General features: G+C 38.5%; 2 protein-coding genes across 4 annotated transcripts; both read right to left on the minus strand.

The window, feature by feature from the left end:
- Positions 1–797: 797 nt before the first annotated feature.
- LOC133872545 (probable lysophospholipase BODYGUARD 4) lies at positions 798–3,110 on the minus strand. Of its 3 annotated transcripts, XM_062310098.1 has the most exons (5): positions 2,788–2,952; positions 2,423–2,690; positions 1,828–2,192; positions 1,392–1,588; positions 798–1,294 (listed from the first exon to the last, which is right to left on the minus strand). In XM_062310098.1, exons 1-5 carry the CDS (start codon positions 2,815–2,817, stop codon positions 973–975), a joined length of 1,182 nt encoding a protein of 393 aa, XP_062166082.1. In that variant the 5' UTR covers positions 2,818–2,952; the 3' UTR covers positions 798–972. The 3 variants fall into 3 exon arrangements, with proteins under 3 accessions (XP_062166082.1, XP_062166080.1, XP_062166081.1); XM_062310096.1 differs by having other exon boundaries at positions 2,423–3,110; XM_062310097.1 differs by having other exon boundaries at positions 1,828–2,177; positions 2,423–3,105.
- A 148-nt stretch (positions 3,111–3,258) lies between these two features.
- LOC133872544 (zinc finger protein VAR3, chloroplastic) lies at positions 3,259–20,682 on the minus strand. Its single transcript, XM_062310095.1, has 5 exons — positions 20,114–20,682; positions 19,888–20,005; positions 5,455–5,738; positions 5,241–5,339; positions 3,259–5,137 (listed from the first exon to the last, which is right to left on the minus strand). Exons 1-5 carry the CDS (start codon positions 20,602–20,604, stop codon positions 3,403–3,405), a joined length of 2,727 nt encoding a protein of 908 aa, XP_062166079.1. The 5' UTR covers positions 20,605–20,682; the 3' UTR covers positions 3,259–3,402.
- Between the last annotated feature and the right edge of the window lie 6,819 nt (positions 20,683–27,501).

A 27,501-nucleotide genomic window follows, 5' to 3' on the forward strand; every position in this document is an offset into this window, starting at 1 on the left:
AATCAAGCTTCTTGTTCCAATTTTTCTCACCTTGGCATAACCCGCGGGATCCCGGCCCCGCAACCCCGCCCCACCCACACCCGCCTCATGCGAGTGCATGGGATTTTCCACGGGGTGCGGGGTCAAAAAAATCCCCATCCCCCCGGGCTCATGATCCTACCTTAAACTTAATAATCATTCACCTATGCATCTAGCCCAAAAGAATGAAAGATTACTGGAATGAAAACTCACTCATTATTAGCCTGACAAATAGCTGACCCAATATCCACATAGCCCAAGCCTAATTTTAGAGTCACCCAGGTGTCCGCAAGCCCATCAAGCACATAACTTGAGGCATACGTCGCCAAAGTGGCAAAAAATCCACATAATCATGAAATCACAAATCACTCTCCTAAAGAGTAGGAAAGGAACGCCCACCAAAAGAAATCGCCTAAATAAGAGAACTCCACCAAAGATCCTTATATTCGTAAGGACGGTGAATGCTAAAAGAAACTCCCAACGTGATCAAAGGCCAAATCAGCCAAATAAATCACTGACTGAAAATACTTGCCTTAGCAAGACATCCAAATGATCCAATCAAAACAAAGACCACATTTATATAAAGTTAGCTAAGGGGCAAGGACCAGGATCTTACGGGCAAACATACGGTTTTGTGGCAATGAGTGCAATTAATGGTGTTGAGCTGATTTAGCGATGAAGGAGGGTAGCAAGAAATATCATATTTTGGCAAACAAAAAAAAATAAAAATATCAGAGATCCCTTGAGACCCACAAAAAGAAGCCACTGATAAATTTATAAATTTACTCACTTGTCGTTGATATTTTTACCATACCATCAAAAGATCAGTTGCAGAGTAATATTCTCATTTCTCACTTATGTAAAGAAACCTGATCGAATTTCTTTCTTCGTACAAATTAATTTCATCTTCTTACCAACAACAAACTTTCATGTACTACCATTTTTGTAGCAATATCAGCAAGAGACGCCCGCCCATGTATGCTCCAGAGATGCAGCGAATTCCTTCTCTCTACCATGGATGACATTGCCATGGCCAGCATTTTTAATGATATTAAGCTCTGCCTCTGGAGCTTTCATCTTGATGTTGTCGGAGCACTCCACAGGGACAACCTGGTCCCTATCACCATGAACAACACACATTTTCACGCCGGCCTCCACCAAAACGGTGAGACACCCCTCCACTACTTTCGCTGCACCACATATCACATTATGCATGGTATGCCAAGCTGAATGATGGGTGTGTCTACTCAAATCCCTAATCATGAAGTGGAGATCCCTGCACAAGGAAAAAAATTAATGGTGTTTAATCACTTCATACTTTCTCCCGGCCTTTTTCAGCCAGGATAAATTGTGCTCGACCTGTTTTTTTTTACCTTTTCCAAGTAACTAGCTTTAGCATTTTCTCCCATGTCCTGTGGTTTCGGCAAAACAGATAACATACACATCGACCCAAGTGCTCATACCATGACATAACTGATGAACCAAACAAAAATGGCGGCCACAATCTCCTCCCAGCAACTTTATTGAGCACAATTAAACTTCCTCCATCTTTAGAAGAGCCAAAGTAAGGCTAACCCAAAAAAGAAAACAAGAAGATCCAAATATGAGAAAGGTTTCAGAACATATATATATATATATATATATATATATATATATATATTGGCTGTGTGAGAAAAACTAGTGTAAACGAAAATTAGTTATGATCGATGTTGGATCATGGATGCATGTCACAGAAGAAACTATGTATCTTCTGTGATTACTGCAAATAAAAAATTTAAACATACATATAACTTAATTTTATTCACTTACAGGTGCTACGAGGATGATTGATTTCACAGAGTTTGAGTACTTGGCAGCCAAGGCTAGAGCAATTATACAACCCATGGAGTGTGCAACTAAATGAAAAGAATCCAACTGAAATGGACTGATCACAGATTTTTCGATCATTTCCACATGATTATTCAAAGTGTATGAACAGTCCCTTGGCTTTGGGCTTCTTCCAAATCCCAAGAGGTCAACAGCAAACAACCTATAATTGTGGTAAATGGTTTCAGAAAGATTTGGAAACACTGTTTCTGTCCAAAATGAGGAGGAAGAAAGGAACCCATGCAAGAATATCACGTTCTCACCAGCCTTTGCCCTACAATCTTCAATGATTGCTGTTAAACATAAAACTATAAACACGTTAGTATAAACTCTCTATTGACAGATTCATCCAAAAAAAAACTCTCTATTGACAGCTTAGTCATTCTTCATACAGACCAGAAAAAAGCAAACATAAAATTTATATATACTTTTGTTCTGGCCTCTTCCATTTCCTCAGAAACCAGCAGCAACAAAATTTGACTTCAACAACAAATATAGTGAAATTAAGAAATTGAGAAATGGGCAATTCTCAAATTACCTTTTGAAGGCTCCCTCACTATAACATGAAGTTTCTCATCACCATTGTTCATCCAAGAAACACAAGATTCACACCCACAGTCAGACCACCTATTGACCACCACTCCACCACCGCTTCTATTAATGGAATCTTTCCGTTTTGTTGCGAATCCAGGAAACCCCATTTCCCTGAAAACGTTTTTCCTCGTATACAAAGTCTCTGACATTTCACCTTCTCCATCATGAATCAGTTCTCTCCTGATCCTCTTTCCACAATAGCATGGGGAGGCCTGTCCTTCAAAGTAGTCATCAAGAATCCCAAACATTATGCATAAAAGAGTGTCAATAAAATCAAGTATGAGGAAAACAACGAAACTAACGACTGACATGAGTTTTCCAGCAGATTTTCCAAGCCATTTTCCTGAGAAAACTGCCGGAACCATGATGCGGAGAGAGCGAGAGCAAGGCATGGTTTTGGGGGTGGGTGTATGTGAAAGCCCTGATCGATTGATAAACGCTGAGCCACGTCGTAGAATCCAATGGCGTATTACTTTTCCAACAAAGAAAAAATCTGGTGGCTTAAAGGAAAGCTGCAAGTAAGACGCAGTCTGTCTTTTTTGTTGGGAGCGCGCATGGAACTTACTGACTCGAATAACATTTGTAATTAATTGATTGATTATATATGGTTTTTCTTTTTCTTTTTTGGTCTGATATCATATTGTACATATGTTCATCTCAAAATATTTGTTTGTTTCAAGAGAGTTTTGACGCCTTAAACCCAATTATCTTCATGGCACCTGGAGGCTATCTTTCAAGCCAATTAATTACTTTTTTTTTAGTGCGTATACAACTGTTACATCTCAAATGATCGACAACATTCTCATATACATTGTCACACAATGTTTCCACGGTTTTTCATTTCGCCACATAATTAATCATCTCCCCCATACAAAAAAAAAAAAAAAAAAAAAAAAAAAAAAAAAAAAAAAAATCCATCTTCTTTTAGCTACCGTCCTTCACTGGATCAGAGCTCACAATTGGTAGATTTCTTTTGTACTGAGGAGTCGTCAACCTCCTCTCCAATGGCGTTTTCCTCTTACTCACAACAAACCTGTTCACACCCTTTCGCATTGGCATTATTGATGGGAAATCTTCATCAGGTATCTCACTCAGCTCTGAGATGTCCTTAATCTGGGCAACACGCCGGAACCACCTCTCAGCCTTGGCCTCCTCTGACATGTCCAGAGGATCTGGTTCCTTCACTGCTGACCCCTCCAAGCTCTCTCCCGTCCACCTCTCTCTAATGTTCCCATTTTCAGATGGTTCCGGCAAACTTGTCATCGACTTTTGTGTCTCACTCCTATTCTCCTTCCTCGAATACCAACTGCTCACACTGTCCTTATTAGACTGGGAACTAACAGAACTCGGGGGTGAATTTACAGTGGATTGTTCCCCATGAACAGCACCTGTCTTGTTTTCACTCAAGTTCTCTTCAGGTGTTGCGTTCCAGCTCTCCATACTGATGTTTTGATTTCCTGTCTGCTGAAAGTTGTCCACGTGAACCGCCCTGTGTCTAGCATCATATGACTTCTCCGGTATCTTCTCTCCCACGGCAGAAACTGAAGTTTCCTCAGCAGCTTTATTAGTCGAATCTGCCCCATCTGGCTGTAGTTTGTCCTTTTTAGCAAAGTAGTCAGGTGGAAAGGGTACAAAGGGGACATAATTGGTACTGTTAGCTTGGTCCATGGCCATACGTCGCTTGTAAGCAGGAGAAGTCAAAGAACGATCCCTCTTCTTGCTGACCACAAATCTGTTCTCTCCTTTACGCATTGGCATGATCTCAGGGAAGTCCTCATCCGAAATTGCACCAGCAAGATCTGTAACATTATGCAGCTCTGCTACCTTCTTGAACCATCTCTCAGATTTTTCAGCTTGTTCTTTCTCCTTATCCTTGCTCTCAGTCTGACTCATTGGGTTCTCGGTGAACCGTAAACTGCTTCCCAATTTATAAGGCTCCTTGCTCCCAGAAGCATTGCTCGCCCACTCAATAGTGTTTGAAGCAACAGATTTCTGGTCGTCTGACACTACCTTCTCACTCCACTCTGTTTTTGACTTTTCAGGCTTCTTGGCAAACATATCTGCAGACAAAGGGACAAATGGAACGTAAATGGAATTTCTTCCTCTCGGGGGTCCAAGCTGTAGGGAAGCTGTACCAGAGATATAATGGGGACTATCTGATGGAGGATTCTGTCCAGCAGTTACACTCTTATTATTAGATTCAGAAATGACAGATGTACGGCCAAGAATCTCATCTAAACTTTGATTGATTGTTGTGCTTGGACCCGCACTTTCAGAATCAATACCCTCAGGAGTGCCATCGCTGCCCAAGTTTCTTCGGTATTGAGCATTGGCCAACCTCCTTTCCAAAGGCGTCTTCCTTGTGCTCACAACAAATCTGTTAACTCCTTTTCTCAATGGCATTATTTCAGGAAAATCTTCATTGGCTATGGTACTGCTCATGTCAGAAGTACTATCCAGCTGAGAAACCTTACTGAACCACCGTTGCGCCTTCTCTTCATTGGCAGCCAACCTGCTATCAATGTCAACCATATTGGTACTTTTCTCAGTTCCATACCCCACTGATGTGTTGTTGGTGGTAACAGGCGAGAATTCTCCAGGCCGCTTGCAGTCACACCTTAAGCAGACCATATTCCTCCCATAATTAAAGAAATCACATCTGAAAATGAATTTGTCAAAATTGAAGTTTACCATTTGTCATTCAGAACAGATGGGCCAACCAACAAGGCTGAGGAGAAACAAAGTAAAGAGGCAATACTCACTGAGGACATTCCCACTCCCCTCCAGTCAACTGTCTCTTTGGTCGTGTCTCCTCACATTCAAGGCATTTCATGTTTCTCGCAAAATTCATGAAACTACACCTGCTCGATAAAGATGATAAGATCAGATACATCAATTCACAAGAGTACCAGTCAAAAGAAGTGAAAAACAACCTTCCCTAATTCAAGAAACTTTAGGCCATAAAAATGATGCTACCTTGGGCAAATCCAATCCCCTCTTTTCATTTCAACTTTTTGCCCTACACGAGTCGGTGTTTGTCCAACTCTATCAGGGGACGGATTTTGCACTGTCCCAAAAGTGTTGGACTCTGAAATGCTATAGCTCAGCTTGGAAAATTCGCTCAATAGACTCCGGACAGATGATTCAACAAGTTCTTCGTTGTCAAAATTATTTCTCTCTGAAGAAACCGATGGATTGCTGGCATAACTCAATATAAATTTCATCAAATCAACAGTGAGTGCTTTATCGGTGTCCAATACCTATAAATTGGCAAACAATTGGAGAGCATGGAGAAAATTACTTTTAGTGATTGTGACTGTCAAATACTTTTAAATTTAAGTATTTGCGTCAAAAACCTAAAATGAGAACATAACTAAATAAGTGGAAAATTCCAATTATTATGTTTTTAAATAAGAGACAAGAATAATCACAATATATGTACAACACATAACATCCTTATATTTTTCAAGTCATCTAGACTCGGCATCATAAAGTCACTCAAGCATAGGCACACATAACATCCATATATTTTTTAGCTTAGGAGTCACTGGTATTTCTATAATTTTTAGAATTTCTATATATGGACTGTACATATGGGCCCTGATTCTTATTGAGGGTTTCATAACTTATTAGGTTTTATTTCTGGGTTATATTATGTTAATGATTTTTCTTAATCGTAGTTATAAAAATTCTTTAAGCTTCATTTTATATAAATATTGATTTAATGCTGCTTTCAGTTCAATAGAAAATAAATCTGAGAATTTTCAGCAAACAATACTCTTAGGATTGTGTGATACAGCCCTATCCGAGGTGCGATGCCGAGGAACCGTATGTCTGATACTTGGAGAAATAGGTGTGATGCCAAATTCGATCTTCTTCTATCTTATTACCTTATAATTTTCAAGCAATTTCAATCTGATTACAGCAAACCCATACCTGAATTGTGTTCTCATCTATTCCTAAAAATTCAAATCTTAAAGCCCCAAACCACCCTTTCATCAAATTAGCTTCTACACTACCCAAGAATTCAAAATTTACTTTTTTTTTATAAGTAACAAAATTTTATTAAAAAAGCGTAAGATACCCCTAAGTACACAGAAACAACCAAACCAACCTACAAAGAGAACCCAAACAAACCCACAAGAACCTAAAACACTCAAACCCGAATGCCACATGAAGCACTCGACTCTACATCAAATAAGCTTTGCCTTTCCATCGCCAAGAGAACACGCTAGCATTGCCATATTTGATGGAGCTTTTCAGATTTAACAGCTCCCTCCTGCCTTTAGACTTAGGACACTGCCACCTTTTCTTCCCTATGATCTCCCATGGCATCCAGAATAGCCCAGGACGGATCCTTGTCCTATTCACCATCCCACGCCCAATCCAGGGGCATGTCGAGCGGAAGAACACCTAGAGGATGAGGGGATACTCCATCTTCCCCATCCCAAAGCTCATTGCTCTGATCCCACACAACCTCTCCAAACGGGCCAAAACCTACCGGCCGCTGCTAAGACTGGATCCGTTCACCCTGAAGTCCACACCCTTATCCGCACTTGGGGTGACACAACTACTTAAATAGGAGGGAGTCCATGCCCCCCCCCCCCCCCCCCCCCCCCGGCCCCTCTTCTGTAATAACTAGAGATGATGTTGACACAACCGACATTGTAGGCAAGGGAATGGAATTAACTTGCGTACTTGGGTTGAGAAACCCCCTTCGAAGGAAATCCCTCGTTGGAGAAGTATGCTTAACAACGGCCTTCACAAAAGCTACCACACCACCCAAATTCGACATTGACTATGCCGCATCCAGCGACTTAGACACCAAACTTCAAGCTCTACAATGGCTTAGAAACCAGTGATAAAATAACCCAAATAGCCTTTGACCTGGTCCAACTCATAAGACAAAGACCTAGAATCTTCTTCAGCCAGCGAATGACGATACTGCCCTTCGTCTCTTTCTTCTTCTTCTTCACTACTACGCTGTGTAAAGCCACCGACGAACTAGAGACCCCTAGCTTGTACTCGAAGCAGTTCAACGCCATTCTCACCTCCTCACTGCCAATCGCCAACATTGACGGAAGCAGGTCAAGATGAGTTGCAAACATCGTTTTCAACCTCACAGTCTTCACATCGTTTATGTACCTCGAGCGAAGCACTAAGCAAAAGATTGACCAGCCAAAACACCCCATTCTATTTCCCTTCCAGTGACGACGCCTCAATAACCAACGACCGATCCTTAGCTTCAAGAACGTAAGCATTTGTCGTAGCACACCCACAACTTGAGACCAGCCCCATCCTTTGCGGCCTTCAGGGAGCCAAACAAACCCCTTTACGGCCACCCTCAGCATAGGCAGCTACCTCAAGTTAATGACCAGCCTTATTACTGCCCCCACGAACCATCAAGGCTTTCACGTCTTCGCGAAAGGATGTGACGAAGTCCTTCACTGGTGCCTTCAGCTCCTCCTCAACTATAGCCATCAACCATGCAGAACATTGTGTAACGACCCAAGGAAAAACGTTAGCCACATCTGCGCTATCACCCCAAAATGACTAGTCAATTTGAAACTTTCCCTAAAATCACTTATAAAACTCAGTTTCACCTAATAACTAGGCAATGTGGGACTTAGCACTCATCTATCTCTTATAAATCACTCACTCTATGTAAGTTATTCATTTCTTCCCAATATGGGACTGGGGTGTTACAAACTTCCCCCATTAAACTCCCCACGTCCTCGTTAGGACCACGTCATGCAGTGCTCCAGTACCACATGACCTAGCATTACTAGATGGCTCTGATATTATTTATAACGACCTAAGAAAAAGCGCTAGCCACATCTGCGCTATCACTCCAAAAGGACTAGTCAATTTAAAGCTTTCCTTAAAATCACTTATAAAGCCCAGTTTCACCTAGTAACTAGGCAATGTGGGACTTAGCACTCATCTATCTCTTATAAATCACTCACTTTATGTGAGTTATTCATCTCTTCTCAATATGGGACCGGGTGTTGCATTGAGTACCTAGGAAAATAAACCTACAGAACCCCTTTCCTCCTTTCCTCCTTTCCTCCAAGAGAAGCTCAGGCGCCTCTGCCTTTACCGAATAGGAGAAGGCTTTAGCTTCGACACCATCTCAACCTTATCAGAAGAACCTCAAGAAGAAACACCATGGAGACATGCCCACGCAGCAACCCCTTGGAAAAGATGAACCATTCTAAAAACTAACCTCAGAATAAAAAAATAAAAAAAAAAATAAAAAAAAACCCTCCTATAAGTGATCCGATGACCCACTGGACAACGAGCTCCGGAAAAGCAAAACAAATCAAAACCCTAGCATGATGCGCCTCCACGTACCACCGCTAGGGTGGAGAGAGAAGAAGACTCATGGGAAGAGGAGAGAGTCAGGGTGTTCATAGCAAGTTTTGGAACTTAAGAATTCAAATTTACTTGTCTCAAATATTGTTCATAACACCCAGAACAGCAGTTTAAACTTGAGTTTTCCTCCTAGTTTGACCTCCAAACCCTACCCTATCCTCAACCGTTAGAAACCCTAGATTTCCCAACTTTTACCTACCTTTACCACCATGAATCCCGAACCCAAGCTCTTCTTGGCTCTAGAACGAGTTGTTGTCTGGAAAGTTCGACATCAGCTTTGGTATCACAGCCTTTGTCCTACATCTCACACCTTTTTTTTTTATATATATATATTTATCCCCTACAACTTTTTTGTCGAACACACTTCATATCAAACATAATCTGCACCACATTCATTGGTCACTTTGGATTACTCTTCGAATATGTGTCATGTGCATGCTTGCTGCATTTTCTCATCTGAAATAATTGATACTATTTGAAAATAGGCTGGTATACTATTTATTGAAACTAAATTTAGAGGCAACAACATAGAAGAATACATAGAATGGGAGGCATACTTCTGCAGTTGAGAATTAAACAATTTAAAAAATAAAAAAAAATAAAAAAAAATAAAAAAAAAAAGAGACAGCAAAACTAAGAACTTAACATGTAGAAGATAACAGATTTCCAATTATCCCTTATGCTCCCATTTATAGTAATCACTAAAACTATAATTACTAAGTTATTACATAAAACATTTAAATAAGGTACCACTTAGCTTGGGATTATATTCACTTTTCTCTTCAATGTATGCAGCAATCAGTTTCTCATTCAGTTTACTGTTCAACATTTTAGTGGAACTGGTAGGGCCCGCTTAGTGTTTGACGAACTAGCACTATCTTCTCATGAAAGAAATAAACAATTACTAACATTCTTGTGGCCAATAAAACCCATGGTGATGACAGAGTTCATGGAGTACAAGGATATAAATTTATGATTGAATCCAAAACAAGCAAATACAAATTGAAAAGTATGCTTATGAATAATGTGTGGGGCTGAAAGAGGTTGTTATCCAGCTTCTAATTCACCTCCAACAGGCTGAGACTTTTCAACAAGCACTAAATGATGCTTGCCAATATAAAGGGGACACATATACCATAGTCTAAAGAAACAAAGTGTGGTAAAAGGAGGATAAAATCTCCTCCAAGGCCTCCTCCAAGGCCTTCTCCAAATCCTTAAAGGTCCGATTATTTCTTTCCCTCCATAAACACCAAAAGATGCAAATAGGCGCCATTTTCCACACCGTAGCACTCCGCGGCCTTCTAGAAGGCCACCAACAAGCAAGTCGATAATCCGTCCAGGCATGACTCAAGACATCCCAAATCGATTGAAAAGAGCAATCCACAAAGCAGAAGCGATATCGCAATGAAGAAGAAGAAGATGGTCCAGGGACTCCCCAGTCTTCTTACACATGCAACATCTGTCTATCACGATAACGTAACGCTTCCTAAGTTTGTCCAACGTAAGGATCTTTCCAAGAACTGCTGACTACGCAAAAAAGGCCGCCCTTGAAAGGGCTTGAGTCTGTCACACACTCTTCTAGGGAAAGCGAGAGTACCTTTAGAACAAGCCAAGGAGAAGAAGAAATACTTGACCTTGAACAAACCTTTTTGAGAAGAGATCCACCAAAGCTTATCTTCACTACCTTTTCTAACTTTAACTGAATGAAACACCTGGAAAAAAGAAGCGAAAACATCCACCTCCCAATCATACACCTCTCTAGCAAAGCTTACATTTCATTAGTTGGAACCGCCCAAATAGTACAAATTGTTCGTAATAAAGGCATTCTTTGCTTGCAATACAAAATAGAGCTGGAAAAGCTACTTTGAGAGTCATATCCCCACACCACATATCATACCAAAAGCTAATTCTAGTCCCATCTCCCACTTATCTGGTACAACCTGAGAAAATCTCACAGCCTTTTCTAACATTCTTTCATAACCCCACCCCAAAGGCTCTTGTGGGCTTTAGGGAGCACCGCTCACCCCATAAACTACCATATTTGGAGTCCACCACAACTCTCCACCAAGCATCTCTCTCAATCCCATGGCGCCACAACCATTTACCTAGCAAAGCGCGGTTGAACAACATCAAGTTTTTGATACCTACCCCTCCTTTAGAGATCGGAGAGCAAATCTTGGCCTACTTAACTAGGTGATATTTAAATTCTTCACCTATCCCTCTCCATAAAAAATCTTGTTGGAGCTTCTCAATACGATTAGCCACACTAGCAGGAATGGGGAAGAGAGATAATAAGTATGTAGGTAGGTGGGAAAGAGTGCTCTTAATAAGGGTGACCCTGCCACCTTTAGACAAATACATCATTTTTCAACTAGCTAACCGACGCTCCAACTTTTCCACAATGACATACCAAATAGACTTTGCCTTGTAAGAAGCCCCTAGCGGAATACCAAGATACTTCAAGGGCAGAGAGGAAACCCCACAACCCAAGATGCCAGCCAACTCGTCCATGTTATCCACATTACCAACAGGAACCAAAACAGATTTGGTCAGATTAACCTTTAAACCAAAGGCCACTTCAAAACATAATAAGAGAGCACAAAGATAGCAAAGATGATTAGAGATGGCCCTACAAAAACCCAAAGTATCATCCGTGAACAACAAGTGTGAGATATTCAAGGTGGGGAGCCTAGATCCCACAGAGAATCATAAGAGAAGACCTCTATCAACAATAGCTTGACAACCCGAACTAACACCCCTCTCTTGCAAAGACACCTCCAATATATATATTGGACTCAAAATTTTATATCCCAACTTTTCTCATTCTAATTTAAAATAGACATTTAAAGAAAATATTAACTTCCCTTGGTGACTTCACAAGGAACCTAACTTATGAAACCTAAAATGCAATTCATCACAAACCTCCTTAATCTCCATTCAGCAATTTGCATGTGTATTTAATTGAGGCATGCAAAATCGTTTATCATTCCCTTCTTCTCCATCTTACAAGATCCTCTAAGAATTGCTTGAAGACAAAATTTAAAGATCAGTTGAAAAAATCTCTAGTAGAAAGTGACATGTGTTAAGGAGGCATGTGGCCTTAACCCTTCGCACTTACATCTGATATCAAGATTAAGAATTTCTTATTCCATCAATCTCCAGTCGTGGCGCTTTCATATAATTGGTTTACTATCAAATGTATCATCCCCCAAATATAAAAATCTAAAGTAATTATCTAACAAACCATATAGATTAAGTTGTTTCAAAACTAATTTTTTTTTTTTAATAAGTAATTCAATCTCATTAAAAAAGCACGAAGGGGCACAATCCTAATACACAAGAATTATACAAGTATGTAACGTGTAAGCTACGATGTGTAGATATCTAGGTCTATAACGTGTTGAACATAATCCTTCGCAGCACTATCATTGACGTCTCCACATTTTCAAAGCTCCGAGCATTCTACTCTCTCCAAATACATCACATTAAACACAACGTAGCCAACCTCCATACTTTTTTTTATAAGAGAAATATCATTAAAAAGCGCAAAGCGCAATCAAGTACACAGGAAGCACACAAGAAAGGCATCTAAGAGGAAGAAGAAAACAAAACAAGGAAATCGTTAAAACTAAACACTAAAGGTGCGAGGAACGCAGCCGACCAAGAGTACAAAGAATGAAAGAAAAATGAAATGAGTTCCTCAATAGTTCTTTCTTTGACCTCGAACTGTCTATCATTGCGTTCCCTCCACAGGCACCACAAAAGGCAACAAGGAACCATCTTCCACACGACTGCACTCCGAGAGCGACCACCAGTCCACCAGCAAGCGAATCAATCTACCACCCGAAGAGGCATAACCCAAGACAGACTGAAGCGACTAAAGATGGCGTTCCATAGAGAGCGTGCAACCTCGCAATGGAGAAGATGGTCCACAAACTCCCCATTCATTTTGCACATACAACATCTATCAATCACGATGACACGCTTCTTTCTAAGATTGTCCAAGGTGAGGATCTTTCCTTGCGCTGCTGTCCAAGCGAAGAAAGCCACTTTCAAAGGAACCATGGTCCGCCATATACTTTTCCAGGGAAAATGAATATCCTCTTTGCAAGCAAGAACCTTATAGAAAGATCTAACATCAAATTTCCCCTTATGAGAAGGAGACCACCAGAAACGGTCTTCCCCATCACCATCCACTCTAGTTGAGTACAACAAAGAGAAAAAAGAGGCCAAAATATCCACCTCCCAGTCATGGGCCGCTCGAAAGAATCTAACATCCCACTGATAGGATCCGATCCCCACAACCAAATGGTCTGCAACAAGTGCATCCTTGTCACGCGCTATGTCATACAAAACTGGGAAAGCTACCTTAAGGGGCACCTCGCCACACCACACATCGTCCCAGAAACGGATCCTAGAACCATTTCCCAAAATGAGTTTGGTATGGCTACAAAGCAAACTCCACCCCTTCCTAATATTCTTCCAAAGCCCCACTCCATGTGAGCCAACCTCCATACTTCCATAATATTAACACGCCCAAAGACAACTAGAAATTCAATTTAAGGGGGGCTGGACTGCATCAAAAAAAAAAAAATCAAGGGCCAAAATAAGAAAAGAAGAAAGGCATAAACTATTTTTTTTAACTTCAAAGATTAAAAAACCTTTTTTTAGAGGTGGGGGCTGGTGGGGGGCCAAAGCCCCCTTAATTATGTCTCTGACCACACCCTACCTGACATCCCCAAATCACCAACAAATCTCTCAATTTTTAGGCATAACCCAAGCAACACCAAACAAATTAAGGATAGAGTTTTATAACTCTCTTGCTACTTCAAAATGAATCAGAAGGTGATCAATAGAATCCCCACTAAAATTCATTGCAATATGAATCCTAAGTGGGTCTCATTAATCAGCTGCATTTGAAACCCATGTGAGCACTAAAAGACCCTTCATGTGAAAGTAAAAAAGTACATTAGTGAAAGAAAACCCACAAAAAGATGGCATCTTTATTAAATTGTGTTTATCTATTAAGAGGTTTTTACGCATGAGTAGACTATTTTGCGAGCTTTTGAAGTCGGAGTACAATGTATGGTTCCCATGAAAGGATTTTTAATGCCTAAATAGACCCCAAGTGCAGCTTACACGGGTTTCCATTACTTTTAGTTAACTCACTAAGCTTCAAATTTGTAACAATTTTGGAACAATGTCACAACACAATTTGCATCAACATCTATTGCAGCCTATCAAAGAACATTGGATAAATCAAATTTAAAAAGATAATAATAATAATAATAACAACAACAATGATGACACATAAATATGGTAAATCCTAACACTTAGAGCATTCCCAATGGCTTAGCCATTTTCACCTTTAGGCTAGAATGGCTAAGCAAAATCTTAAAAACCTTCATCCGATTATGTACTTAAAATGCAAAATAGATTTCTCTTACATCCGTGAACAGTGTAACACTACATGTGCGTTACCTTGTTCACGGATGGATCATTATTTTACTCTGTCTCGAGCGAATCTCTCTCTCACTGATACTTCCCCTTTTTTTTCTCTCTTTTCCCTCCACCTTTTCTTTCCCTCATCTTTTCTTTCAACCTCTCCCACTTCTTTCTCTCATCTACTCCAAGGTAAACCTTCTCACTCTCTCTCTCATTTTTTCTCTCTTGTAATTGTTTTCTTACTCTCATTTTCTTTTCTCTCTCTGGTCCCTCTCTTCTCTGTTTTGATTCAAGAATCATGTTGTTTAATTGTGGGAGATTTGATGATGGGCGAAGGTTGATTTGGTCATGGAAGATTTGATGATGGGCGATTGGCTAATAAGAACAAGGGTTTCAACAGTTTAAGCTCTTCTTCCTTATTTCTGCACGAAATCCTCATCGATTAGGGTCAAATTTGTTTGGGGTTTTTCTTCTTCACCACCAAAATGTAATATCTCACATATCTATTTTTCATTTTCATGCATAGTTTTTATGGGCTCTTACATCCACCAAATTTAGGGTTTGCATTAACCTTTTTTTTTTTTTGCCCGGGGGGGGGGGGGGGGGGGGGGGGGAATTTGATTCGTGTTTCATGGGCCTTTTGATTTGCACGAAATTTTTGAGTCATTGTTCATGCTACAGATTTTGTTAATGAAGTCTACGGATTTATTTTTTATGTGCTTCATATATTCTCTTTCAAGTTAGTCTCCCTCTCTCTCCTAGATTTTTTTTCTCTTTCTCTTGCTACAGAACTGAAATATAGTGTATTTTTGCTTAAATTCAGAAATTTTAGTGATACTCATTAATTTAGTAGCTCTCCTTGGTATACCCTTTGTTGATTGATGATCAATTTTTGGTAGATTGTGGAAAACATGTACGGTTGCAAAATCTAATATGTAGAAACAAGTATATATATGATACATTTGTCGGGTTGCGAAATCTTCTTCTTCGTCTTTAATGATTGAAAGCTTTCCATGAACATATACAGTAGCATGTCTTAAGGCTTTGTTTGAAAATACCTGAAATGGAAGCAACCTTACCTAACTAGCAAGCTCCTTTTCTTCTGCTGGTTTTTTGAAAAATTGAGAAGTTAATAACCACATATTATAAGTAAACTCGTGTAACACAGCATATAGTTTGTATCATACTAGTGAGGAGAGAAATAGGATTAAAGCAATCTATTTTTCCATGCTTCGGAAAAGGAATCTGTAGATGACTCAACGTTATTGGTAAAGGCTCTCTTGAGTTGAGATTTGGATGATAGATATTCATATGCAGAGCAATCAATAATCGTGACATTGTAACAATCTCATGATCAGAGAATGGAAGAACGGCGAGATTATTTGTCTTATAAAAGAAAGGCTTGTGTTTGAGCAATCGAGAGAGTAAAGGGAACAAGAGGCTAATCTTCTTAGTCAAAAATGGCTTGAGATGGAGCAATCGAGAGAGGAAAGGGAGCAAGAGGCTAATCTTCTTAACAAAAAAAGGCTTGAGATGGAGCAATCGAGAGAGGACAGGGAAAATATGAGTATGGATACAAGCAACATGTCTCCAATGAAAAAATATATATATATATATATATATATTTATTCACGTCAAATGGAAATCATTGAAAAACATACTGTCATTACCATTTGAGATTGACTAAATATTTTTACATGTGTTTGATGTATTTTGTTGAAAGTCGATTATGTGGACTAAATAGTTAGTTTGTAGAACATGGTCCAATTTTGTTGAAAGTCATTTTCTAGTTTGCCAATATAGGTATCTTTTTCTTGATTTTCATAGACAAATTTGAGTTTGGTTAGTGAAAGACATTAAACAGTTGCTGCCAGAGTAGCTTTGTGAATTACTCAGTAGACACTATAGGCAATGATTTCATCCAGAATAGCTTTGTGAATTACTCATTAGACACTATAGGCAATGATTTTGACAAATTGTGGCCTTGTTGTTCAAGTTCAACTATCTTGACAAATTTTTTTTTGCAGTGTCATTCAAAGTCAACATTCTCGGCCAGCTACATATAGGCATTATCTTGAACTCCTTAAGAGACATGCTTTTACACTTAAATATCAGATAAATGAGCTAAATTATTGGATGTGAGTTATATTTATTTACTTATTCATGTTTTGGGTTCATGAGAAGAATAGAGCCATTTACCTATCTAAAAAAAGAAGAATAGAGCCATTTATTTTCTACTTGTTTAATATCGTCAATATCATTTTGCTTGTATTGTGTTGCCACATGACCAATAATTTTTTTCTTCTTGATAAGTAATAAACTTTTATTAAAACAAAGCGAAAGGAGCCCCTAATTACACAGAAACCACCAAACCAGCCCAAAAAAATATCCACAGACCCACTAGACCCTGAAACCCCAAGACCCACAAAAGGCACACAACACTACATCATGTGAGCCTTGCCTTTCCAACGCCTAGAGGGTGCACTTGCATCGCCGTAGTTAATAGAGCTTTTCAATATCAACAGCTCCCTCCTGCCTTTGGTCTTTTAAGCTCGATCATTTTTTCCTGATGAAACTCTTCTTCAATGGCATCCAGAATTGCCAAGGACGGATCCTCGCCATAAACACCATCCATCTCCCAATCCAAGGGCATGTCGAGATGTAAAACACCCAAAGAGAAAGGGGATTCTCTATCCTCTCCATTCCAAATCTCGTCACCATGATCCCACACTATGATCTCACCATCCAGGCCGACGCCTACCAGCCATTTATGAGATTGTATCAGGCCATTAATCCTTGAATCCTCACCCTTTTCATCGTTTTGAGTGTTGCAACCACCCAAAAGGGATGGAATCCCTTCCACCCCAACTTCCTTAGCAACATGAGAAGATGACAACGCAACCGACACTTTAGGCGAGAGAAGGGATTGCACAGACAGACTCGGATTGAGGAACCCCCTTCGAAGGAAACCCCTCCATCAGAATCCAACAATGGCTGCGCCGCAGCCACCGAGGCTTCCTTGATAGGCAGAGGATCCACCCCCTTCGAGCACTGCAGAGACTTAATCTCACTTTCAATATCTATCCTCATTGCCGCCACAAACTCTGCAACTAAACTCTCATCAAAATGCACTGCTCTGCCTTCTCTAGCCTTCCTATAGTAACTCTGGAAAGGCTTAGATACCGACAACGCTGGAATAGAGAGACGTATCATTTCTCCCAACTCTGCCGCTCCTGAGTATGAGTCATTAAATAAAAACGAGTTCTATCTGGTGGGAGTGGGCTAATCTAGAGCTCAACAAACCCAACACCATTGCTAACCAGTGCCGAAGATGGCCCCTTAGACCTGAGGGAACCTTCCAGCAACGCTGAAGACAACACCCTATTTGTCGGAGCATAGAACCCAACAACGGCAAACAAAGGATTAGGAGAGGATGTCGAAAAGGAAGGAAAGACAAACCTTGTGGCAGCAGGGTTCTCGATCACCTAAGAAGATTGAGCTACATCGCCCTCCACTGAAACCAAGAAGGTATCTTCTGCGACCACAAGAGCAGAATCACACCTACTGGCGAAAGTAGACCTCACCTGAGAAGACCCACTCAGGCGGACTTCCAGATCCCTGGTTGCAAATGAAGACAGCGCCATGACCGTCGACGGTGAAGAAACAGCAACTTCAGGCGGCGGTGTAGACCCAGGATCTGAAGAGAGCCTAGGACCCGCAATGAGTCTCGAACCCAGACCAACATGCGTACCCGAGTCACCCTCAACAAAACCTTAGCCCATCGTCTTACAAACTGGTTTGGGCTTAGACAAGAACCGGCCCAAACGAACACCTCTCAAAACCGCAGAGGGTAATTGGTCCAACCCAAAACCAACCACTTGACCCACTTCGGCCTTTATTCAATCGCACATCTTTCTCCACGCATACCCTAGAATCTTCTTCTGCGAGCGATTAACAAGAGTGGCCTTCTTGTTCATCTTCTTCACTGACCCAACAATCCCCACTAGTCCGCCTGCGCCCTTTTCAGATTCTTCTCCAACTCAGAGCAATCCACTGCCAAACTCAGATTCACACCTCCATTCGCCCACTCAAAACAATCCACCACTAGAAACAAATCAAGGTGACCCAAAGGCAGCGTCTTTAACTCACCAGAGACCATGGCATAACTAGCTGTTGCACACACCACTTCCGCGAAGGAGCGCCCAGACGAAGAAGCCTTTGCACCTACTCCCATTTGCTTCCCCTCTGGTGAAATCTCAACAGAATCCGGCAACCCATATTTGGCTTCAAACAACAATAATAACTAACACAACTCTCCCACAAATCGTCTCCATCCCCACCCTCAATGACCCTCGGGAAGCCAGATGATACCTTTTCAACCAGCCTCTGCATAAATAGCCACCTCTAGATAACAGTCGGCCTTATTATCACCCCCACGAACCATCAGCACCTTCTCATCCTCACGGTAAGACTTGACGAAATTTTCTTTACCCGAAGGCTTCAGCACCTCTTCAGCTGTATCAACTAGCCAAACGGAGCATTGGACTCCCACACAAATATACCCTACAAAATCCTTCCTCCTTTCCTCCAAACGAAAGTCTGCCTTATCAACTCTCACCGAAAAGAAGAATTTTTTTGCTTCCACGGAGAAACGCCTCTCAGTATCAACACCACTTGGTATCTCCGCGTGCAACCCCGCTCCACCACCAGCCGGAGACCAGCGCCAGCCTAGCTCAAAACTAATGAGCCAAAACCACTTTTATTTACCGCAAGGAATGTCAATACACTAACCAGAATAATTGTTATATTCCATCTTGCATCACATAACAAAGTCAAATATAGGAAAAGCTAAATGCTTGAAACCTTGGAAGTTTATTGTAATATATCAACTAAAGGTTTTCAACTCTTTTCCTAGTGTTGTTCCTGTTTCCACCATGAGTGAGGAGCGACTGTCACCTCCTATTTGAAAATTATATGCTGAAGAATCCTTACACTTTCATACTCAAAACAGTGTAGAAGTACTTAGAAGAGTGCCCATAGAAAACACCCAATCACTACTTGCCCTCATATTCTACTATAATTCTTAACAAAAAGATATTCTCATAAATATGCTTGATATTGTTATAAGGATATTATATACTTATCATTGACGAATACAACTAGTGAAAAATATGATCGTTAGAAAAATGACCCTTTGAGAAAAATGACTGTTGAAAAATTATTGCGTTAGAAAAATGACACAACAAAATGACCATTAAAAAATATGACCATTGGAGAAAAAATAACCGTTGAAAAATCATTACGTTAAAAAAATGACAGTTTTAACAAAACAACCGTTGAAAAATATGACTGTTAGAAAAAATGACCGTTTAAAAAAAAAGACAGTAAAAAAATATGATAATTATTAAAGAAATAATAAAAAATAAAGAATAAAGAGGTAATAAAGAAAACATATCTAGATAATATGGGGAAAGAATAAATACTTGGATGTATGGTACCTTTTAAAACCCATTAGCTAAAATAGATAAATTAAATTTTGGTTAGTCGTTTTGCATATAGAAATGAATAAGCCATTGAGAGTGCTCTTACATTGGATTCAATGTTGCCCAGAAATGATCTCATCCTCCTCACCGAAACATCACCATTTTTGAAAAGAAACGCCGCCCCATGCTCAACCACCACCTCAATATCCCTCCTCGAAAGCAACCTGCAAGCATAGCCAAAAGTGGAGAAATTGGTATAGAGGGGAAGCTCAAAAAGAAACAGAAAAGAAAATCCACCATCCATGAATCGGATTGGAACTTAGAACACAAACCCCAAATCGTTGGCTCTATCTCTGGCGAACGCTAAGCATGCGCCGGCCGCGCGCACAAACTCATCCGGAAGATCCACGGCCGCCACGAACTCGTCCCCACCGCCAATCCCAAGCGACCCGGGCCGATAATCACTAGTATCATTGAAGTAGCCGGCGTGGGAGAGGTTGTGAAGGAGAGTGGACCACTCGGGCCACGGGTGGGAAGGCAGATTGGAAGAGTGAAGAAAGTGGTCGTCTCTGAGGGCGGAGGAGGAGCGGGTGTGGAGTTGTTGGTGGGAGGCTTTGGTTGACGGAGAGGGAGAGGGAGAGGGAGAGGGAGACGGAGTGGGGGAGGGAGAGGCGGTGAGGCGGTAGAGGCGTGGAGAACACACGGAAGAGGAGAAGAGTTTGCGGTGGCGAGAGAGGCGGAGGAGGGAAGGGCAGCGGTGGTGGAGGAGAGGGAAGGGGTTAGTGGTGTTGAGAAGCATCAGGAACCTGGTGGCGCCCCCCATTCTCTCTGTCTAAGGACACAAATGCATGAGGGATAAACCCTGGTCAGAGAGTTTTTGGATGGAAATATCTCTCCACCTCTCTCTCTCTCTCTCTCTCTCTCTCTACAAAATCCACCGTCCTGGTCCCACCTAAAAAGAAAATTAAAAATTAAAAATGTGTTTTGTGTTGTAAAATAAAAGAAAATAATAAGACAATATAAAAAGATTGCAATATGCGAAACCAGTTCTTCAGTAACTATGTATGATTCTTCTCTATTATTGTGTATCTCTACATACACCTCAACACTCCCTTTTATAGATATGGAATCATAATGAGAGATTAAGGAATATGAAAAGGTAATACATGAATTGAAAGACTACATCAATGTACATGAATGTTATGAAATTCTAAAAGATGACATGAATGTGTAGAATTCCAAGATATGGAATTGAATGGTTATCCACCAAATGCATGAATGCATTCATAACACTCTCCCTTAGATGACTATATACTAAGAATATGTCTCGTTAAAACCTTGTCAAGGAAAACCAAGTGAAAAAAAACCTGTGGCGAAGGAAAAAGAGTACATTATTCTTGTGTGCCGTCGGATGCTTTAGGACTGCCTCATTAAAACTTTGCAAAGGAAAACCAAGTAGGAAAAACCTTAGCGAAGGAAAAAGAGTACAATCAGCATAATCATTTCACTCCCCCTCATTAAGATGAAGAGCTTCAATTGTTTATGATGAAAGATCCTTGAGTCGGCGCATTCCAATGTTATTCACCAACTTCTTAAATGTTGCAGTTGGTAATGTTTTGGTAAATAAATCTGTCAAATTATCACTTGATCGTATCTGCTTCACATCAATATCACCACTCTTCTGGAGCTCGTGTGTATAAAAGAATTTCGGTGAAATGTGTTTAGTTCTATCACCTTTAATGTACCATTCTCTGATCTGTGTGATACAAGTAGCATTATCTTCATATAATATTGTCGGGCTATCTTTGATTGTGGATAAACCACACTTTTCTCGAATGTGCTGAATTATTGATCTTAGCCATATGCATTCCCGACTTGCTTCATGAATTGCAATAATTTCTGAGTGATTTGAAAAAGTAGCAACAAGTGTTTGCTTGACAGATCTCCATGAAATAGCAGTACTTCCACATGTAAATAGATATCATGTTTGAGATCTACCTTTATGCAGATCAAAAAGAAAACCTGCATTTGCATATCCAACTAACTATGAATTTGAACCTCTTGAATAAAATAATCTCATGTCAGTTGTTCCACGAAGATAACGTAGAACATGTTTAACCCCATTCCAATGCCTTCGAGTTGGTGTAGAACTGTATCTTACTAGTAAATTAATTGAAAATACTATATCAGGTCGTGTGCAATTTGCAAGATACATTAGTGCACCAATTGCACTAAAATATAGTAATTCAGGACCAAGAATTTCTTCGTCATCTTCTCGAGGGCGAAAATGATCTTTTTTCACATCAAGTGATCGAATAACCATTGGAGTGCTCAAATGATGAGATTTCTCCATGTAAAAGTACTTCAAGACTTTTATTTGTGTATGTTGATTGGTGAACAAGAATTCCATTTTGAAAATATTCAATCTGTAAGCCAAGACAAAATTTTGTTTTTCTAACATCTTTCATCTCAAACTCATTTTTTAAATAAATGACAGTTTTTGTGAGCTCTTCTGGAGTCCCAACTAGATTTAAATCATCTACATAAACTGCAATGATAGCAAATCCATATTCTGATTTCTTAATGAAAACGCATAAACAAATTGGATTATTCTCAAATCCTTCTTTCAATAGATATTCACTAAGACAATTGTATCACATGCGTCCGGATTGCTTTAACCCGTATAAAGATCTTTGTAGCTTGATAGAATAAATACTTATGGATTTGGAATTATATGCTTTAGGCATTTTGTATCCTTCAGAGATTTTCATGTATATATCATTATCAAGTAATCCATATAAATATGTTGTAACCACATCCATTAAACCCATATCCAAACTTTTTGTAACTACCAAGCTAATCAAAAATCTGAATGTAATTGCATCCACTACAGAGGAATATGTTTCTTCATAATCAATACCAGGTTTCTGCAGGAAACCTTGTGCAACAAGTTTTGCTTTATATCTCACAATTTCATTTTTCTTATTATGTTTTCATACAAATACCCGCTTGTATCCAACAGGCGATACACCTTCAAGTGTTTGGACTACATGTCCAAATACTTCACGTTTTGCTAGTGAGTTCAATTCTGCCTGAATTGCTTCCTTCCACATTGGCCAATCATTTCTACGTCAACACTCTTCGACGGATTGTGGTTCAATATCATCATTACTTCTGGTAATGTCAAATGAAATTTTAAATGAAAATATGTTGTCGATAACAATTTTGTTTTCATCCAATATTTCTCATATACTTATATAATTTATTGAGATATTGTTATTTTTAGGTACTTGTTCCTCTTCAGGGGGTAACTCTTCAGGAGATTCCTCTTCAAGAGGTTCCGCTTCAGGGGATTCATTTCCAGGAGAATTTTGTACAGAAAGTTTGGATGGATCAATTTTCGTTGCCTGTTTTGTGGGTAAAGCCTCTTCAGGAGCGCCGATTTCATTTCCTTGTGCTTTTCTCTTCCGGGGAATCTTATCCTTTGCACCAATAGGTCTTCCATGCTTCAGGCGTACCTTAGACTCATTTGCTGCTGTATTAATTAATTGTCCTACAGGGACTTCTATCTTCGCTGGAGTATTAGCAGCTGGAATGTGAGACTTAATTATTTTCTTGTTCTCAATAAATGCATCCAGCAACTGATTTGCAATATTCTGCAAATGAATGATCCACTGAACTTCTAGTTCACATTGATTTGTACGAGGATCAAAATGAGATAACGTTGAATTTTTCCAAGTGATTTCTTGTCGTGCTTCTGGCAACGACTTTTCTTTCCCTAGTGATGGGAATATATTTTTATCAAAATGACAATATTCAAAACGTGCTTTAAAAATATCACCAGTTAAAGGCTCAAGGTAGCTAATAATAGATGGAGAATCAAAACCAATATAAATCCCAAGTCTACGTTGAGGTCCCATCTTAGTGCGCTGAGGTGGAGCAATTTGAACATATACAGCACAAACAAAAATGCGAAAATGAAAAATATTTTGTGGTTGACCAAATGCAAGTTGTAAAGGGGAATATTTTTGGTAAGATGTTGGTCTGATCCGAATTAATGATGTAGCATGTAATATTGCATGTCCCAAAGCAGAAACATGTAGTTTTGATTTCGTAAGTAAAGGTCGAGCAATTAATTGAAGTCGTTTAATAAATGATTCAGCTAAACCATTTTGAGTATAGGTATAAGCAACAAGATGCTTAACATTAATACCGATTGACATGCAATAGTCATAAAATGCTTGAGATGTAAATTCACCCGCATTATCCATCTGAATAGATTGAATTGGATGATAATCAGGAAATTGTGCCTGTAATCTAATTATTTGGGCAAGAAGTCTATCAAATGCAACATTACGAGTAGAAAGCAGGCAAACATGTGACCATCTAGTTGATGCATCTATTAAAATCATAAAATATCTAAATGGCCCACATATATCCCCTTGAATTCTTTGTAAAAATGATGGAGATTCAACAATTACCTTAGAAGGGGATGACTTTATTACAAGTTTACCTTGAGAACATGCAGTACAAGGATAATCACTTGGTAAAATAATCTTTTGGTTCTTTAAGAGATGCCCATGAGAGTTCTCAATTATTCAACGCATCATAATTGTCCTCAGATGTCCGAGACGATCATGCCAAAGCATAAACATCTTTGGATTAGAGCACTTTTGGTGCATCACAATATGTGATTCAATTGTTCTTATTGTTGTATAATATAACCCGGAAGAGAAAGCAAGCAGTTTTTCCAATATGAGCTTCTGACCCAAAATTATTGAAGTAATAATATAAAGATATTTGCCACTGCCTTCATTAGTGGTTTCAACATGATAACCATTTAGACAAATATCCTTAAAAATGATTTAATTTCTTCTAGATTTAGAAGAATACAAAGCATCGTTAATACAAAATTTTGTTCCTTTTGGCAATATGATATTCGCTCTTCCAGAGCCTTCAATTTGGTTTGATGAACCTGATATTGTGTTGACACTAGCTTTGTTTAATATTAAGTATTGAAAATATTTTTTATCTCTAAGAATTGTGTGCGTTGTACAACTGTCTACTAGACACAAATCTTCACCAATCATCTTGAAATTAATCATTCCATCAGTATGATCCATACCTCCATATATAAATAAAATAAATATTAAATTTTGTTAATCAAAATAAAATAACAAAATACAATTAAAATTGACAATGTAAACATAACATAATGAAAACGTATATATATTACTACAGGATTATTGTGATTAGCAAAATTCATTTTAATCCCTTTTTCTTTCTCTTTTATGGATGCTTGATATAGGTCTATTAGATGTTTAGGCGTATGGCAGGTATGCGACAAATGTCCTTTCATACTACATATGTAACATTTATCGATCTTCATAGTTCTTTGTAGGTTTATTCTGTAAACCTTTGTTTTTATATTCTTACGCCTCAATGTGGTTCCACTTCTGATGGAAATGAACATTTCTTTTGTAAGAATTATGAGTACGTTCCCATTGACATATATATATATATATATATATATATATATATATATATATATATATATATATATTACCACGTCCACGTCCACGATCATGATTTCCTTTGTTACCATGAAATGAAGTTCCATTTGCTTCAGAAAATGGTGTAGAACTTGTTGGACGAGATTGGTGATTTTTCATTAATAGCTTGTTGTTTTGCTCAGCCACTAGAAGACAAGATATTAGTTCAAAATATCTTGTGAAATTACACTCTCGATATTGCTGCAGGAGCACATTCGAAGCATGAAATATGATATATAACATCATAAGTGACTTTTTCACCACACAGTTTTAACTGTGAGCTAATTTTAAAGAGTGCAACTTCAGGTGCATCCAACCATAATGAGTTTTTTGGGAGGATAATTGTCTTCTAGTACTCGTATCTCTCCCTTAAATTATTCCACAAGGTCAAGGGATCTTTTACTATAAGGTACTCATTTTTTTTTTTTTTTTAATTTATCATGCAGATGATGGCGAAGAAGAATTATTGCTTTAGCGCGATCCTGTTGAGATGCTTGATTTTTCATTCATTGCTTTAGCGCGATCCTATTGGGATGCTTGATTTTCATTCTTAATAGTATTTCCAAGATTCATAACATCAATATTCATAGCATTATAATGATAACATTTTAGTTCATATTAATCTCGCATAGATCACAAGATTCATATGTTATAATTGATTTTTAAAACACTAAAAATTTGTAAGTATATGTTAGAATGTTAATTAACAAACTAAATAATAAGATTACTAAATCTTAAAGAGACTTACAATGAATTAAGAATATCCCACGGATAGCTTTTGATGTTGAAGATCAAAAGCACACAACAACTGGCTAGAGTTTCGTATTGATAACGTGTTGTAAAATCAAAGAAAATAACAAGGAAATATAAAGAGATTGCAATATGTGAAACTAGTTATTCAGGAACTATGTATGATTCTTCTCTATTATTGTGTATCTCTACATACACCTCAACGCTCCCTTTTATAGACATGGAATCATAATGGGAGGTTAAGGAATATGAAAAGGTAATACACGAATTTAAAGGCTACATCAATGTATTACATGAATGTTATGGAATTCTAAAAGATGATATGAATGTGTAGAATTTCAAAAGATGGAACTAAATGGTCATCCACTAAATACATGAATGCAATCATAACATTTTGTGTTATTCTTCTACATATTCCCGTCCGTCTTTTTTCAAAAAAAATAAAAATAAAAATTATCATTGAATGTGTAGGTAAATTCAACGATAGATTTATCAATTTATTGTACGAAAATGGACAAAAAAATATATTAGAGAATGAAAACAGACATTTTTCTAAAAAATATTATCCATTTAGCCTGACAATGGTAAGTTTGTTAGGGTCTGTGTGGGTTTGTGATTTCAAAAAATGTGAGTTAAAAATAGCAATTTTAAATGTACGTTTTAAAAAAGTGATTTTTAAAAATGTAATTAAGCGTTTGGTAAAATTTCAGTTTTATCTATAAAATAGTAGTTTAACCTTTAAAATTGTATGTTTTCAAAAAAGCATCATTTGCTTGCGATTTTAAAAGGTAGATTTTCTGCATTTTTAAAAACACAATTTCAAACTATTCATTTTATTTGATTTGGTTTAAAATCATACAGTTTGTTTACGAAATCGCAATGTCAAACACACTCGTGATTTGTTTTGGGTATTTTTTTTGTGTATTTCCTTAATTTTAAAAAAATATTTAGATGTAATATAATTAAAAAAATATTTTAATACATGTATAATAAATCTTTGAGTAAACACGCGGTTTGAAATCACTCATTTACTTCTTAAAAATCAACTTTAACAGCTTAATCTTTTTACGGATTAAAATGGGTCCCTCTGATGCGAACCTCAATCGACACACTTTGAGACCTAACAAACAATATTAGAATATTTGCCTTAAAAAAGCTAAAATTTAGATTTTTTTATACAAAACTCCGACCCAACATTTATAAATGAAACGCAAACCGAAGGTAGAAAGTAACAAATCCCGACCCAATGATTGTAATTGAATCACGAATTGAAGATATAAAATTTGAAAGCCACAAGGAAGAATTCTTGATAAGTTCATAAATTCTCTAAAGAATCAATAAAGGAAACAAACGTCACGTTTTCTTTTATTTCCATTCAATGATACTTCATTACAATGAGTGCAGGCTATTTATAACTT

Source organism: Alnus glutinosa, chromosome 7, assembly GCF_958979055.1.
Source record: "Alnus glutinosa chromosome 7, dhAlnGlut1.1, whole genome shotgun sequence".
Classification (NCBI taxonomy): domain Eukaryota; kingdom Viridiplantae; phylum Streptophyta; class Magnoliopsida; order Fagales; family Betulaceae; genus Alnus; species Alnus glutinosa.

Coding starts and splice junctions, on each gene's coding strand:
- LOC133872544 (XM_062310095.1), bottom strand. CDS start 20,604: ATGGGGGGCGCCACCAGGTTCCTGATGCTTCTCAACACCACTAACCCC. Junction 5,739..19,887: donor TGGGCAACATTGAATCCAAT/GTAAGAGCACTC, acceptor GCCAATTTATAG/GTATTGGACACCGATAAAGC. Junction 5,340..5,454: donor GGGGATTGGATTTGCCCAAG/GTAGCATCATTT, acceptor TTTATCGAGCAG/GTGTAGTTTCATGAATTTTG.
- LOC133872545 (XM_062310096.1), bottom strand. CDS start 2,870: ATGCCTTGCTCTCGCTCTCTCCGCATCATGGTTCCGGCAGTTTTCTCA. Junction 2,193..2,422: donor AGTGAGGGAGCCTTCAAAAG/GTAATTTGAGAA, acceptor ACGTGTTTATAG/TTTTATGTTTAACAGCAATC. Junction 1,589..1,827: donor CAATCATCCTCGTAGCACCT/GTAAGTGAATAA, acceptor TTTTTGGGTTAG/CCTTACTTTGGCTCTTCTAA.